The sequence below is a fragment of the Mesocricetus auratus genome, unplaced genomic scaffold (genome assembly GCF_017639785.1).
Source record: "Mesocricetus auratus isolate SY011 unplaced genomic scaffold, BCM_Maur_2.0 Super-Scaffold_15014, whole genome shotgun sequence".
In the NCBI taxonomy this organism is placed as follows: domain Eukaryota; kingdom Metazoa; phylum Chordata; class Mammalia; order Rodentia; family Cricetidae; genus Mesocricetus; species Mesocricetus auratus.
The window spans coordinates 74,568,647-74,586,029 of NW_024429186.1; the positions used below are offsets into that span (position 1 = coordinate 74,568,647).

At 43.4% G+C, this 17,383-nt stretch overlaps 1 protein-coding gene across 1 annotated transcript in view; it reads right to left on the reverse strand.

Annotated features, from left to right (window-relative positions):
* The window catches only part of Dock4 (dedicator of cytokinesis 4), a 370,554-nt gene that overhangs the window by 93,718 nt on the left and 259,453 nt on the right, over positions 1 to 17,383 (reverse strand). The window contains 5 exon segments of the mRNA XM_040743206.1: positions 9,234 to 9,426; positions 14,090 to 14,260; positions 15,494 to 15,575; positions 16,987 to 17,087; positions 17,263 to 17,346. Coding sequence (XP_040599140.1) covers positions 9,234 to 9,426; positions 14,090 to 14,260; positions 15,494 to 15,575; positions 16,987 to 17,087; positions 17,263 to 17,346 — 631 coding nt within the window.

The window sequence follows — 17,383 nt, forward strand, 5'->3', positions numbered from 1 at the left end:
GGTTTCTTTCCCATGTTCCACCCCATTCACTGGCACCTGGTGGTTTTTCAACATCTGCTCATCTTTATAAGCAAAGAACAGAGAAGAAGAAACCAGTGCGTGCAACACAGGAGTTAGGATTAGAGACTCTCATTTCTCTTGGCATCTGCCATTGGACTACCACTGCAAGGATGTCTGGCCTTAAGTTAAAAAGATGGGGGGAGGAGGGGAGGGAGGGAGACGGAGGAAGGGAGAGAGAGAGACAGAGACAGAGACAGAGAGAGAGACAGAGAGAGATTTGCAAAGAATACAGGAATTCAAACCTGTAAAATAAGTCACTGTGGGTCTTCTGTAAAGCAGTACACCCTAACAGTGTACTTATTTACAAAGCAATCATTTGACAAAAACAACCAGGAAAAGAGCCTAGAAGCTAAAGAACCAGAAAGCACTGTGTAGTGATGTTTAATTCCAAGGGAAGGCAAAGTTCATCTGATAGGTTTCCAGCAGCTACTGGGATTTGGTTTCTAGAAACCCAATTTGCTGCCAATTGTTAAAGTTATCTGTGAGCTAGGTGTGGGGCAACAGAAATGCATCCAGTCTGAGGAATCGCCTTTCTCTAGTGCCAGGGCAGTGAAGGCCAGTAGAAAAGATAGGATTAGGAGGTCAAGGCCAAGCAGTCTGAGCGGCTAAAATTCTAATTCTTACCTTCATAAAAGAAACATCTGGTTCCAACAGACCAGACACTCATAAAACTGAAAGTTAAAACCAAGCCCAGACCCCCTGCAGGTGAAGAGAAACTGACTTTGCATACATGTAAAGCTGGTATCTGTTACGTAGATTCTGCCCTTGAAAGGGGCACTGAGGTCACACTCCAAGTCTCACATGGAGCTCCCAGAACACAGATCTCCAATGCTGTAGGAAGGAGATCTTTTGTTTGGTTTGATGTGTAACACTAGAGTGGATACATCTGGCTGTTAGGAACTCCCTGTGGCATAGATTAGGAAGGTGGCGGGCAACCAAGAATCCTTGGTACATTCCTCCTTTAGCTTTATTTTGAAAACTGTGTCTTGGCTCCCTCTATCCTTATTAGATAAGGATCCTTGGTGTTAGAATCTGTCCACAAAGAGTGAGGTTTGCCAGTCTCAGAGTGCTGATCACTTTCTACAAACTGGACCCCACCTTGGACTGGCCATCAGTAAGACACCAAGGTAACGTCTTGGAATGGGAGACCATGAATGTGAGAGGTCAGGACTACTCTACCCAAAGCATGGGACCTAGCGAAGGTTCTGTCTGTGGAGAATCCCCAGCACTGGGATTACCCGAAACTAGATTAAAGCCACCAGGAACCGGGTCATAGGTGTGCAAACCCAGAAAGACATCTTTTAGATATTGGGGTATAGACAGCACACACTTGGAGTAAAAGCACCACAGATTTAGAGAGTGTCATGATTTCAAAGGAAAACAACAGTGTAATGCTAAGGATGCTCTGTGTGTGTAAACCTTGTACAACGCACCTAGTGGCCTACATTCCATGGGGACGCAACAGGGATGCCATACATTTTCCAGTCATGCTCCCTACTGGCCCCAAACTCCTACCCTACTTCCGCTGTTTGATGTTATTCTCAAGCTCACCCTTAGATCAGAAGTTGCCTTCCCTATTAGATTAAAGAAAAGATACGAATGGCTTCAGTAGCTTTTACTGTTATATACCAATTCCTAACCCATGACTCACTGTTCACTTACGAAACACCAGTTTAGCACCTAAGCACACTAGGAGATATTATGGAAGTGAGAGATAGATTTTCCTCTAAGATACTTAGAATACCTTGCTCTCTGGAGCTTTCTGTGGAGGTGGGAGAGAATGGGCACTGAACTGGATATCCAATTATTTATCTAGAGTTGTGCTTGCTGGTCCAACAAGGAAAACACATAAACACTGAGACCAGTAATGGGGTAATCAGGGTGGGAAGGACATTTTTGCAAAGCGGAAGAGTGAGACTGTGCCCTGGAGAATACACCGTGATGAAATTCTTGAAGGGGTTGGAGCGGGTGGATTGCAGACAGAAGATGGGGCAGGGCAGATAGGCAGGGCCAGATTACTAGCCTGAAAGACCAATTCTGATGTGTGTCCCCCCCAAGTCAACAAGGGGATACGATGGGGGTTGGAGCAACCAAAGTTAGAAAGGTCTGAGATGCGGCAGCAGGCCTGGGGAGTGGGCTGTGTGGGGAGACGTTGGTGCCGCAGGAACCACGTGATGGGTAGAGATGTAGGGTAAAGGTGAGAGGGAATTTTCAAGAATGTCTCGTTTTCCTGTTGGAAAAACGCGTTGGCTATCTGCAGATAAGGGGTAGACTACACACAGAGAAGAACAACTTCAAGAGTAGACGAGGCGGGGGGAGGATCCTGGGAGACGGCTATGTGCGGAGGTGCAAAGAACAGCTGTTTATTTAGGTCTGGAGCTGAGGGAACGATCCCACCTCGAAACCCAAACTGGATGGGGTATCAGTAAATATGGAACACTGAGAGGTTTTGAGGAGGACTGATCTCAAGCCTCCCTCGGGTGCCACACGTTGCCCTGCAAAGTCCCTTGGCATTAACTCTGCCACATCTTACCACAGAATCATTTGTTCAACATCTGGTGTCATGCTAGATTAAAAGAAGACCAAGGGCAGAGACAGTTGAACTTGCTGCAATATTTCAGACATTATTTCGTGTATGACTGCAGGGGCTGCTGGGGGAGGGGGGGAAGGGTCAGTTTTGAGTGTAAGCTGCTGATGGGTTGCTCACGCACAGGTGATACTGCTCCCACGGGCACACAGGCAGCACGAGCAGGATTCAGTGGGCTGTTTAGACAAAGAAGAGATGAGCTCTGTGTAGTGGTTTACGTCTTTATCACCAGCACTGGGGAGGCAGAGGCAGGCGGATCTCTGAGTTCAGTGCCAGCCTGGTCTACAGAGTGAGCTCCAAGACAGCCAGTACTATACGGAGAAACCTCATCTCAAAAAACAAGCAAAGGAAGCAAAGAGGGAGGGTTGGAAGGGGGAAGTATTGGGGGCGATTTTGGCAAATGGGAAGGATTTATGTCGGTTATGATCAAGATACATTAGGTATGTAGGAAACTGTCAAATAATAAAATATTAAAGAAATATATGCAATACATTAAGCTCATAAAGTAAAAAACAAAACAAAATAAAAAAACCAAAACATACTATAGGGGCTCTTCCCACAACAAGTGTTTGCTGGATAAATCAGTTCTGTTAGATACTAAGGCAGTGAAAACAGGGCCTGGCATGTCTGTCTTCACTGAACGAAGTTCAAACGGGGTGAGGGCAGGAGGCAACTGACCGCAGACCAGAGCTTCTGCTGTACGCGCTCTGAGCCGCGGCAGCAGGACAAGGCCATTCCTGTCACAACGCGAACCACAGCAGCTGCTGTGACACACATCCGGCCCCACTCGCCATCCCCCTGAGAATCCGTGCAGACGTGAATGAGTGACATGTGACACACAGGGATGAGGCCTCTTCTCCCAGGGAGACACTGGCTACTACAGGTCCCTACTAAAAACTCCACAGCTGTGGCAAGAGGGCCAAGGGGAGCCTGGACCCTGAGCAGTCTGACATGGAGGTACAGCTGACAGAGTCCTAAGGCAAGCCCCAAATCACCACAGCGAATCTTTGGTGAGACTCAGAACAGAGTGTGCGTGAACAACTTGTGGAAATGGCTGAGCACGATTGGGTGACAGGCAAGGGTGTGTGGCCTTTGCCTTGACTCTTCCCCCAGGACAAGGAAGCTGAACAACTAAGGCGAGGGGGGGGGGGATGGGGATAAAGCATCCAGAGTAACGGGGTCAGAACACTAGCGGACCTTTCCTTTTTTCTTTATTCTTTTGTTTAACTCACTCCCACTGTCTCATTCCTCTCCTGGATAACTGTTTTCATAATATATTTTACAGCACATAACCAATAAAAATCACCATATTAAAAAAAAAAAAAGCCTGAGACCTGTTTCAAAACAGGAACGTAGGTCTAAGAAGTAAGCGTTACTGGGCACCCATCCAGCATAGTAAAAGTTTTATTCTTGAAGTTGCCAAACTTCAACACAGACACTTAAATCAAACATCCTTCCTAATTTTATGCCATTAATTCCTAGAATACGCTTTAAGCATAGCATTATAATCTACCTTCCTCTCATTTTTTAAGTTTTCTTTTTAAAAAAGGTTTACTGTTTGTTGACATGTGTGTCTGTGTGCTTGTGTGTCTGCCACGTGTGTGCTGGTGTCCTTAGCAGGTCAGAATAGGGCACTGGGTCCCCTGGGGCTGTCGCTACTGGCAGCTGAGTAAGGGAACTTGGACGCTCTACAAAAGCAGTAAGCGCTCTTAACTGCTGAGTGACTGACCCAGCCCAGCCCTCTCTTAGTTCCTATTACAGCCTTGTATGGGTCTACAAAATTGCAGGTGTAACTGGGGAGCCACTAAAGAGAAATTCTTTCTGATTACTTGGGGGACAGAATTCCTACCATCAACTATTTGATTACCCTCTTTCCAGATGGAGTACGTAGTACTTGCAGCTTGTTGCCCTGAGCTGAGAAAGAACCGACAGCATCTCACCTCAAGTGGAGGACACAGCTAGCACAGGGGAGCACGGTCGAGTGGAGGGCACAGCTAGCACAGGGGAGCGCGGTCAAGTGGAGGACACAGCTAGCACAGGGGAGCACGGTCGAGTGGAGGACACAGCTAGCACAGGGGAGCGCGGTCGAGTGGAGGACACAGCTAGCACAGGGGAGCACGGTCGAGTGGAGGGCACAGCTAGCACAGGGGAGCGCAGTCGAGTGGAGGACACAGCTAGCACAGGGGAGCACGGTCGAGTGGAGGACACAGCTAGCACAGGGGAGCGCGGTCGAGTGGAGGACACAGCTAGCACAGGGAAGCACAGCAGCTGGTCCTGGTGTCTCAGTCTTCTGAGCTCTAACCAAACTATTGAACAGTGGCAGCCATTTTCCCCCTTCTGTTCCAGACTGCTCAGAAGGTCGAGCATAGAAGAGTCCCATTGTGGAGCAGACACTCAGCTCTTCATACTTAACCTGTGTTATCTGCATGGGATTTGTCTGACACGCATGCTGTTCAATTACAAGCAAATAAAAGCATAATCTTTAAGTGATGGATGCAAATCACCAGGTACCAAGCCACAGGGACAGAGTCACCGACTCTCTCAGCTCCTACAGACTCTGATCTGCAGCACAGGAGACTCTCGATGCCATTCCCTGAAGTACCCCTCCTGACTCCCAACCTCCACACTTCCTCCCACATTCTACTGCCTGCTCTAAAGTGCAAGCCTCCTCTACTTAGTTTCTTTGGAGAATATTCCAATATAGGAGTCTACCACAACTTATACAATATTCTAGCTCTTGGTGGGCTTATCCTGCTAGGGTCAAATTCTCCAAGATTAAATTTTATTATCTTAACCTGTAGACCTTCTTCTTTCTATGGCTAACACTAGCTCCCAGAAGGATTGCTCCCTTTGCCAGATTATTTCTAGTTCTGTATCATGAGCATGTCTCTGCTCATAAAAATCAACCCTGGTAATAAATTACAAACAGCAAGTACCTTGGTAGTACTCTATGTTGGGAAACGTCATTAGGAGAAAATTAAGAATTAGTCCTTTGTCTTAGCTGAGTATCGTAGCTTAGAGCATGCTCATCCCCACTCCTCCTACCACCACCTCTGAGTTATTGCTTTAGTCAGGAAGAATCACATTGTGAGTTCTAGTCCTCAGTCCAAGACCCCATTTTTGCTTTGCATTGCTTTTTAGCTTTCAGAGTTATTGAGGAGTTATTGTTATCTGTGGTATTTGTATATTTAATATTATGTTGCCTTGCCTTGCCTTGCTCTTTTCAATCTGTGAAGCAGTGGTTCTCAATCCGTGGGTCAAGTGTTGCTCTGTCTGCTATGTTGAGTGGGCTACCACTGGGAGCTTTTGTGTTGTGGCTCCTTGCTTACCCTACGATGCCCTTAGTTACAATTTCATATGGTCCCTCTTCTAACCACAATCTAATTATTTTGTGAGCTCAGGCATTCACATAATTCATTTGGTTTTCCTCCCAATATATTTTCATTCATGAGGATAACAACGACCTACCTGTTTATCCCTTGAGTTTACAGTGAGAGTTTGAATGCCATGGTCACTTGGAACTTTCTCTAGGTTTCCCTACCACAGGGAGTAGCATGCAATTTAAACAAGGCCATTTCAGTCTTGGAAGATTCCCAGGACACTTCCCATTTTTCTCTGTGAAGACAGGTTCCTTCCAGGTATGTTGTACCCTATCATTTGTACACGACAGCCTTTGTTTTCTTCAATGATGAATCAGTGACTGTCAAGCCAAGTATCACTGGGGAAGTGAGAGAAACCTTTTCAACTATGCTGACTGTGAGTGGCTTCTACTTCTCCACAATCCTCCAAGGGCACTTGGGGATTCTAGTTCCTCTACCTCCTCCATGACATAGGCAACTATCCACTTTCAAATCCTCACGCTGGGCCTCTCCTCCAGGGCCCCGGCACAGACCCTGAAGAACATCACCAGAGCTACCTTAGCACATATCCTCAACAACTTATACAGAGACCTGATTATCTTAACTTCAGCATTGTGTTGGCATCTTTTCCTTAAAAAGCTCTCTGATCGCCGGGCGGTGGTGGCACACGCCTTTAATCCCAGCACTCGAGAGGCAGAGGCAGGTGGATCTCTGTGAGTTCAAGGCCAGGCTGGACCAACAGCATCCAAAACAATACAGAGAAACCCTGTCTCGTAAAACCAAAAAAAAAAAAAAAAAGCTCTCTGATCTTGCTTTTTCTATTTTGTTCATCGAAGGTCAGAAATCCAAATGAGCTGGGTCTCTGGAATGAACAAAATCCTCTCAAATGATTACTATTGGAAACCATTTGGATGACCTTAGCTGACCTTCTAGTGTAGGATTTTAACTAATGAAGAATCATCTAGTCAGTATATGAGCATATGGTAGACATCACAATTCTTACGAGATAGGAGTCAACCTTCCTTAGTTTGGGGAAAGAAGAGTTGATTACCAAGCTAAATGAGGGACTTAGTCGGCCCCTGTTCATTCCAAACCTCTGCTCCCAACCCTAGAGGAGGCCCCAGCTGCAGAAACACAACCCTTCAGTTCCAAGAAACAGAATTTGGAAGATACCCGAGAGAAGTATCTTTTCTCTAGAGCATTGGTTTTCAACCTTCCTAATGCTGCGACCCTCCTATACAGTTTCTCATGCTGTGATAGCCCCCCATCCATAAAAGTATTTTGCTGCTACTTCATGACTTGTAATTTTGCTACTGTAATGAATCGAACTGTACATAGCTGTGTTTTCCAATGGCCTTAGGGTTGTTTGACCCCAAAGGGGTCATGGCATACAGGTTGAGAACCATTGCAATTTTTTCTCTTTTCACCAGGAGAAATCAAAAGATGGAACTTTCTTTTACATTGATTGAAGCATTACTGATTTCAACAAAAAGAAAAATAGAAGACATTAAAACAAGTCTTCAATAGAAGAATAATATGATTGATGATTTTTATTAAGTTAGTAAATAAACTATTATTATATAAGTAAAATTATGAACTTGAGCATGGAACAACACAAAAATATCAGCTTAAAAACTAATTGAAAGAGTGACATGCATCATGCTATGTAAAGATGAAAAGAAATGAAAATGTGGGGAAAAGGTCACACAGCTCATTTTATAGTAAAGGACTAGAAAATGGTACCCAGAATCTCTGACATTCTGTAAGTTTCTATAAAGAAAATATAATATGAAAGTGATGAATTTCTTTCCTTTCATTTCCCCTCTCTCTCTCCTTTTGAAACAAGGTTTCTCTATGTAGCCCTGGCTGTCCTGAACTTGCTCTATGGACCAGACTGACTTCCAACTCAGAGATCCTCCTACCTCTGTCTCCCATGTCCTGTGATTAAACGTGTGTGTCACCACTGCCCAGCTAAGAAAAATACAAAAGTGATGAATTATTTCCTAAAACACCTAATGTTAATACTTAGTGTTAAGATTTGTTCACAATTTACTTATGTGCTCTATCTTTATCTGAATGCTTAAGATGTTTCAGGATGAAATGCCATATTTTTCAGTGTTTTTGATGTTATATACTCACATATACATTCAAATGGAAAAATAACTCCAAATAGAATCTATCTTTAAAACTTTTTAGTTGGTGAATCTGATGGAAACTTCTTCAAGTGAATTTTGATGATAATTCATTATTTTCTTCAGAAAAAAAAAGAAACTGAGAAGCATCATAATTTAGTGATATGTAGCATAGCAAAATTGATTTGGTAACTGATTGCTTGATGTCAGCATAACAAAAAACCAAGAGCATGAAGAACACTAACTATGGTGGTTTGGATAAGAATGGCCCCCACAAACTCATCCATTTGAATGTCTGGTTCCCAGTTTGGAAGGATTAGGAGGTGTGCCCTTGGTGGAGGAGGTTTGTCACTGGGGGTGGACTTTGAGGATTCAAAAGCCTCCCTCCCCCAGTCTCACTCGCACTCACTGAACATAAGATGTTTGCTCTCAGTCACAATCACGTCTGCCTGCCTCCTGCCATGATCATGGATTCCGGAAACCCTCTGAAGCTGTGTTTAAGTCCCCAGTTAAATGCGTTTTCTAAAAATAAGTTGCCCACATCATAGTATCTCTTCACTGCAACAGAAGAGTGACTAAGCCACAAACTGACAAGAAACATAGAAAAAACAAGGTAAAAAAGATCACATCAGGTACGTTACATGTATGAATCTCAAAAGGAAAAGCTTGCTTTTCTCTTGACCATACAAACAGAAAGTCTACAACAAGGTGGGCAGGGGAACCACACCCATACTACTACTAGTTGTGATAACAACCCAGAACTTATTCAGTGGCCTCCCTAACTCCCCGCCTTCTGTCCCCATCGGGTCTCTCTATGTGTACTTTGCTGAGGCTATTCCTAAACATCTGGATCTGCCTGCCTCTTAAGCTGCTAGGACTTCTGGCTTGAGTCACAGTGCTCGGCCTATTCGGTCTAGAAATGACATTTTGGCAGCCACGCTTTTATATCTGACTGATAAATAAATTTCACATCCAAATTAATATGCTTTTGGGAAAGTACTTTTCAGTTTTCACTGCTTCTTTGACCATTGGCCACAGGATACGAAGAAGGGCTTTCTAGACACAGCATTGTACTCTAGAGAATCACCACCGTACCTGGGTTGGTGTAGAGCTGGCTCTCCACAGTTTTGCCAATGCACTGAAGCTTAATTGCCTGCAGGGAGTCGTCCACATGCATGATGGTCGGCAGGCTGCCCAGAGTGTCCTGGACCAAGTTGGCCACTTCCCGGACATCAAAGAGCTTCAGCAGTTCAGAGTACACGGCTGGGAAGGAGTTCAGGAACACAGCCTTAAAACAGGGAGGGAGAGAAAATGAATTACTGATGCCATGGAAAACAAGATGCAAAATGTCACCAAGTGTAAGAACTGTTAAAGTAGGAGAAAGAAAACGAGCAACAGCTCTGTCACCGAGAGCTAACAGGCAAAACTTTAAACCAAAACACAAGTGTGTGACGGAGTAGGAAAGGTTTAGAAATGTGCAAAGGAGAACACAGTAAAAACTGGAGACCTCTTGGGAAACCACTGACATTAGTAACATGACTGGCGACCACCCCACAGAACCAGCAAAATGCAGCGTAATCGAGTATGGGCAGCCAATCCTGAGCTCTGGTCATCGACATTACATTTCCTTTTGGAGACATTTTCTGAACTGCTCATTTAAAAGTTGTTTCCCATTAAGAAGCCAGACATACCATTTCCCCAAGGCACCTGTTTGTGATGTGGGAGGAAACCCTGGACAGAATAAGAGAATTTGGCTATATATAACAGCCCTGCTTCTAATCAGCTCTGTGACATTGGGAAGCCATTTTGTCCTGTAGGTTTGAGTTTCACGGTTGTAAAATAAACAGATCACTAGAACAATTCTTCATATTGCTCCAAGTATGTAAAGACCACAAACAATGTTTAATGAAAACAAGTCCATTTATCAGGTTTCTTTAGAGAAAAAAAAATCAATGTGATTATCAAATGCCAAGAGGCATAACTTGGAAAAAAAAAAGAACCCAAAGCACAAACCAACTGGGCTAAGATAGAACATCACAGGGAAGCCTGTGTGGAGCCCAGGGGGGGAGGCAATGGAATCATCAACCAACCTTACATCTGCCCAAGGAGGGAGGGCCACATATTTTTAATATGCCAAGACTCCTGGACTGGCTGGTTTTCCAAGATGACCAGCCACTGCGTGCTCGAGTAGACTTCTTCTGATGATTCCAACATGGAACCAAGTTCAAAACTCTTAAGTTTAGTGTTTTTTCAGTGCAGTGCAAAGTACCCAGAAGAGCCAAACACAATTCTTAATGCTAAAGCCATCAACATGTACAAGATACACAAGTTATGATTCTTTACTCTTAAAAATTATAGATTTAACATATAGGACTGACTGAATTTACAGAAACCATATAGTGTATATCACTATCAGGCAGTCGGAAAAAATATTATCTTTTGAAAATAATTTTAACTTATTAATAATCTTTTTTTTTTAAGCAGAGCATCGTGTAGGCTGGGCTATTCTCGAACTTACTATGTAGGCAAGAAAGACCTTGAACTCTTCTGATCCTCTTGCCTCAACCCTCTAGGTGCTGGGATGACAGGTGTCTTCTACTAAATCTGTTCTTACTGGTCCTGAGGGTGGAAACTAGGGCGTTCTTAGTGCATGCTAGATAAGCGGCCTTCCAACTGGGCTACACTCATAGCCCCTCATATTCTCAAATGTATTTTATTGTGATTTATTTCTCTTTCTAAATGAAAACATTCATGCTTGTTCCTCAAAAACTATGCACCTGCTTTAATATTCTTAAAATGAGTAACTTGGTATTCCCTGCTAAAGACTATTTACATAATCTTCAGTATACTCTGCAAAGAACTGAGTCACAGAAATGGAGTAAAATCGATACAAGTAAGATAAAAAAATCAGCGAGTCAATCTTTCTGATCATGAAAGTCAAATTCTTTTCTCGGGTATCCCTTAATATACTTCTGAATTCTTTATTATACTTTACCTCAAAAACCAGTCTGAATGTGCCTGAAATGTAAGCTACCTTTATATACTGAGACCACTAAAAAACATGAAGCAAAAGGACTTTATTATGAGGGCAGGCAGCCAGCTGCACTGGGACAAGCTAAAAGCTATTATTGAAAATAAAAATAAAAGCATAATTTGGCCTTGACCTTCCTATGCCCTGAGACAAATAGAGAAAAATAATTATAAGGAATTTGCAGCAAGGTCTTGGGTCTTTGCTCCTTCTGCTCTGCATCTTCTTTTCTAGGAGATTCTGAGGCAGGAGTCAGTGCACAGAATAGGAAATAGAGATCCATGGCAGTACCAGCTGAGTTGGTTCCAGGTATGGACTGTCCAAGGGAAGGCTATCCCGACAAGCATTATTGCCAAGCTGGGCTTTGGATAGGATGAATAAATAATGCGTCCTACAGGCCTAAGGTGGGCAGACCCATTGGGAAGCAGTCCTCTGGCCCACTGATGAGTGCTGAGAAGGTTCCTTTGCCTCTAGGAAATCAGGGTCCACCCTGGGTTGTAACTCATATGGGAAACACTCCCACAAAGTCAAGCCAGTAATGTAAGTTTTTGCTTTTAACACAGTCTAGAAACTTGGGGCAGTGGGATCCTTGTCTCTGGATGAGGTAGATACAATTCTAAGATGACTGACCATGACCTTTGTCCCTGGTAGCTTTGCAATTACATTATATGACATTGCAAAAAGGATTGTGCAGAAAAAATGAAGGCTGCTACTTATCTGATTCTTAAGTATGGAGATAATTCAGGTGGGCCTAAACTAATCACAAACCTTTAGGTTTTTTTTGTTTTGTTTTGTTTTGTTTTGGCTTTTGTTGTTGTTTTTCATTTAGTTGTAGTTGTCCTTGAGAGTTTCCGAGCATAGAAACAACAGAAGACATGGCTTCTGAATTTGAAGCAACCACAAGTTACAAACATTCAGAGTGGCTGCCAGTAGACAGAGTACCTTCCATCCCTCCAGCCTTTGCTGGCTGTCTTCAAACTTCTGCCAAGAGTCTGAAAGGCCCTATTCTTTTCCAAAGCATTCAGGAAGATATCAAGTCCTGATTGTGACTTTGGAAAATTCTTGGGAAAGAATTCAACCAAGCCTATGTAGACTCCTGACCAAAACCAAAAAACAAAACAAAATAAAAACTGCAACCAAATAAATAAATGCTGTTTAAAGCATCAAGCTAAGGTATGTCAGTGTCAACAGAAATTAACATGTCACATCAACCAAATTCTTGCCATCCTACTTTTTTGAAGAGCAGTGTAGAGTCAACATTGAACCTGGAATGGGAAGGAATGTGCCATTAACCTCACTACCAAAATATTAGGGGATGCAAAGCTCCTTTTGTTTATTAAAGGAAACCAATTTCTTACATTAACTCTGACTTCGTATCAAACTAAAAAGAAAACCATCATAGAAACAGATACAAATACCAGTGTACAAAGTAAAGAATGAGTCCAATGGAATTATTATCATATTAGAAACTTTCTATACTTCAAAAAATAACAACCAAAGTTTTCTCTAAAGCTTGATTGTGAACAGAACTCGGAAAACCAAGAACAATGAAAGCCAGAATGTTGTAGAGACAGCCAGGCCGCTACACCCTGAAGAACCATAGCAATTAAAGATACCTGGTCTCTGTGATTAAAAGTGGTTAAAAGAGACATATCCGGGTGAAACTCTAATCAGAAAGGTTTTTGTAGAAGTAGGAAAGTCTGTGAACTCTGATTAATATGTGGTCAATCTACTGGATCTTCCTTCTTAAATTATTAACTGCTGCAAACCAGGTCTGGCAAGGTGAATGCTTACCTTTGAGGTCTCTGTCAAGTTCTCTGATACCATGATTGTGTTGTTAACTCTAGAGTACAAAATGACATTTTAAAAAAAGCCTGTGTTACATGCTAGCCCAGAAGGAAGATAAGCCCATATCTATAAGGAATGATGACTACATGTCTGAGCAGTCAGGAAAAGCTGAGAGCTATTCCGAGGGGACTGTGGACTTCTGGTCCTGGGATGCTGTACAGTAGGCCTTCACACGCCACAGGACTCCACATTATATCAACACTGGAAGACCCAGCTTAGTCTAATCTTCAATTCTACACTTTAGTTCCCACCGGGAGACGGTGGGAGGCTGCTCCTCCATTTGACAGTTTTTAACCAAGCCATCAAAATCAAAAACATACAAGGATTAAGAAATTATGGAGAGACGTACTAAGAATTGTGTCTTGGAAGGCATAAAGGGGGATGCTATTTTGAATGTGGATGGATCCCAAACTTAAAACACAGTGATAAGGAACCAAAGACAAATACAAGAAGAAAGTCAGAGCCAGGCAAACTAATTCATATCTGCCATTCCAGCCCTTGAGAGGTGGAGGCCAGACCAGGTCACATGAAGTCCTGTCTCAAACAGCCAACAACATACTGGTGCAGGTGTTCATGCCAAGCGCACACACGTGTAAGGCTCTGCCAGTCATAGAATTTGGCAACCTGGGCTTGGCATCGGCCTTAAGCCATCTGTCCCAGGAAGACTACAGTAAGTGAAATAAAGGAAAGCAGCGTGGAATCTGACAGAGTCCAAAAGAATGATTCTCAAATTGATAGACTAAAAAGCAATGTGAGGGGAAAAACCAGAATAGACTGGCTCTGTTGAAATCCAGTCTCCCGTGGAGGGTGACAGTGTCGAGCTGCCTGTGTGTATTCTGGCGAATACAGGGCATGTATGGAAATATGTCTGGAAGGAGAGCTGCCTCTTCCTTAGTGTGGGGTCTGACGAAGGAGTCGCTTCTGTTGTGCCAGTGCTTAGAGCCTCGGGGCCTTCACAGTCTAATCCCGCAATGGTCAGGCCACCGGGGAAAGGCTGCACGTCGGGCCGGCGTGCAGAAGGAAACCAACTTCAACCGTAGCTTTCTTCTGTTCTGCAAAGACGGAAAACAATTACCTGTGACTGCGACAAGGCTCCAGCCCCTTTGCTGTCTTGTGACAGAAAGAAGCGGACAGACATGAGGAGCTCCTGGATACAGCAGCGGAATTCCTCTTCGTTCTGCCCGCCCGTGGCCAGGGAAAACAGCCTCCGGGACTGAACTATATACTTAAAGATGTATTCTTGTGCCTTGAAAAAAAAAAGTTAGAAAGTTAGCTTCAAAGGACTCTGAGAATATTTATGTAACAATGACATAGCATAAAAAATCACAGAACAGTGCTAGACTTTTAAATAATTCATCCCAAAACTGGAGGCGCAGTGAGATTTTTGAGTGATATGAACTTAGAGGGGAAAAGCCATCCTCCTCTGATGCCAAAGAAGCAAAACATGTTAAAAATTCTTTATGATTCTGAAGTTAGGAACACTGAATATTTTTGATCTTCAAATAGTTATTTATTTAATTTAGCTGATGAAGAGAGGAGTGTTTTCAAAAGTGATTTGCTACTTAGCATTTTATTTTCAAGTAGATTAAGAGGATAAATCGATAATGAAAGAAAATGCCTGTTTTATGTATGCATTATATATTTATCTACTGATACCACATAGGGTATTCTCAATATGAGTCAAGGGACTCCTAGGCTAGGGCTAGGAAAACCCTTAAGAATTTCTACTTTTTTTCTGTGGCAGTATTGGGGATAAACCCAGGGCCTCATACTTCCTAGGCAGGGATCTGCTACTGAACTATATCCCTTGCTCCAAATCTGTATTCTTTACTTAAGAAAGTTGCACAAGATGATTGAGAGTAGGAGTCTATCCTGGGCTACCTAGTGAGACCCATCTCATGCAGAGATGAGGAAGGGAAGGGGTAGGAGGAGAGGAAAGGAATTTGGGATCTGGGACATCTGCATTCTTCAACATGCCTACATCACTGCTGGCTCAGTATATTTGGTTCAGAGACATGGGAGTTACTAAATTATGAGACCCAGTAAAGGCTCGGCTGTCTTCATTTTGATCCCTGTTAGGTGACCCGATCGTCTCTTAAAAACTCGAGGTAAAGGGTTCACAGAAGCTCTGTCAGGTGTGTGAAACAGGCAGAAACTTCCAAGCTTAATTAGCTACTCATCTGTCCACTCTCCTTATGACCCCCCTTCTCCTACCCATCCTGGACGTCACCTCAAGTGACAGGAACCAGAGGAACAAGGATCCGATGCCCAGCACATCCCAGTGGGCAGGGCCTGGCAAAGTTCCATTCAAATTTCATCAGCTCTGGAGCAGCCACAAACTGATTAGGATCCCTGAATTGGAACGTTGGTGGTATATCATCCCCAATTACTGTCTGTGCAGAATAAACCAATCGGCCTGCAGCCCCCGCGCGCCAGCTTCGTGAGACCCTACTACCGGCTTTGGGCAGGGGGCTATTACCTTCAGCACCTCCTGGATGTGCTCTTGCCTCTCGGCTTCTGTTATCCTGTCCACGTACCGCTTGAGCACTTTGATGAGATCTCTAAAGCACAAGGAGAGACATGCAGATTGCAGAATGGCTAATTCTCAATCAAGTGACAATAAACTGGACACGCATGAGGACCAGGAAGACACTTCTCTCTCTGTAAGGTCTTGCCTATTCCTACCAGGCTTCTCTGGGATAAAATTACTGAGAATGCAGGTCAACATTGCTCCCTGCTTTGGAACTTAAGATGGAAATGTGCTGCTGCCCACCCAGATTGCCCTCGGTCTGGAGGTGTCCTGTTGACCCTAGAATTAGAGCTGTCATTAGCAATCTTGGACAACTGCTCGTTGGGATTCCTTTCTTCCCAGCCCCGTGAACACTGAAAGGGTGACTGTTTAGGTTCAGGTAAGGGGGGGTGGGGGGCATGAAGACAAATTGGACCACTGCAAGCCACTCCCCTGCATTTATCAGGCCAACTTCCTCACCATGAAAAGAACAAGGCTTACTGTCAAAGCATGTCCTTGAAGGAGCATGTCCAGAAGAGAAAGCTGCTTTCTTGATATTGGTTTATTTCATCTTACTTTAGGAAACAAAACCAAAAGCAAACAACAATCCTCTACTTTTAAGGCTACAGTCTCACTGAAATAAATGCTGGCTCGTTCCTAATTTCTAGGAAACAGTTTAGTAGTAGTTGTTTTCTTTTTCTCCCTCTTTTTTTTAATGGTGGAAAGATAAAAAGCAAAAAGAAAACCTGTGTGTTTAAAGTTAGCTGGCTGGACTGCATTTAGATAATCCCAGTCCCACTGGTCAGGGAGCAAGTCTTCACATAAGAACACAACGTACAGAGTCTGGTGTGTGGTTGCCTTGGGACAATTACTAAGTTTTCTGGAGGCAGGCAGAGCTGAAGTAGGACATTACTCATTGCCCTTTGCTTTACTTATATAACCTAAGCTGGCGAAGAAGAGGATCTAATGGTAGACTTCAATGACTAAATGGCTTGAGGCCAAGGGACCAGGTCTGCTGCCCATTAGAGCACTGAGCAGGGCACTCTGCAAACCTTAACAGCGGAATAAATTAACAGGGATGAAGACAAAGGTTGTTTCCATTCATGATTATTCCTCTAGGTCATATATAAGGTGGTGCAGTATAATACAGACAGGACTCCTGCAGGCAAAAATGAGAGGAGCCTTGACATCTCAGACCAAAGCATAAAGGTGAAATGGAAATGAGAAGAAAGGCACAAGGTTCAAAAACAGACTTCAGGAAGTTTTTCTTTTTTTCCCTTCTAATCAAAATAAGTTATAGCCACTGAACAGGGGTTCGTGAGGAGGGAAGACAAGGTTTGGTATCTGGGCTTCATGCCGGCCTCTGTTCCCTTAAAACTATGTCTTCCCATGCAGCTGCTTAGGCTTTTGCACATGTGTGAAAGGCACAGTTTGTAAGCCAATTTCAAGATAAAGGGCCTTACCTGTATGCAAGGGCACCGGCAAAGTGACTCTCGATGTAAGTGTCCATGACTGGCTTAAAATGATGGAACTTGCTATCCTGCAGCAAATTTATTATGTGGACCTAAGAAGAAAACAGTTTCATAAAACCAAATGCTGGTCATTTCTTTGTCTGCTAAAAATAAATAAGTCAAGAACTCTCTTACATTATCAAATGGCCATTTCTGAAACAGCTTTCCTAAAGTCAAGATTGGAAGGCACAATATTTTTGTAATATTATTAAGAAAATGTAAGCTTACCAAAGAATCAAACACTTTAGAGCCATATTTTTGGGAGTTTTCATCTAATATTCCAAACAACGTATCCAGTGTGTCCTGTAGAAACTGTGAATTACAGAAGCAGAAGGCAAATGAGTAGGCC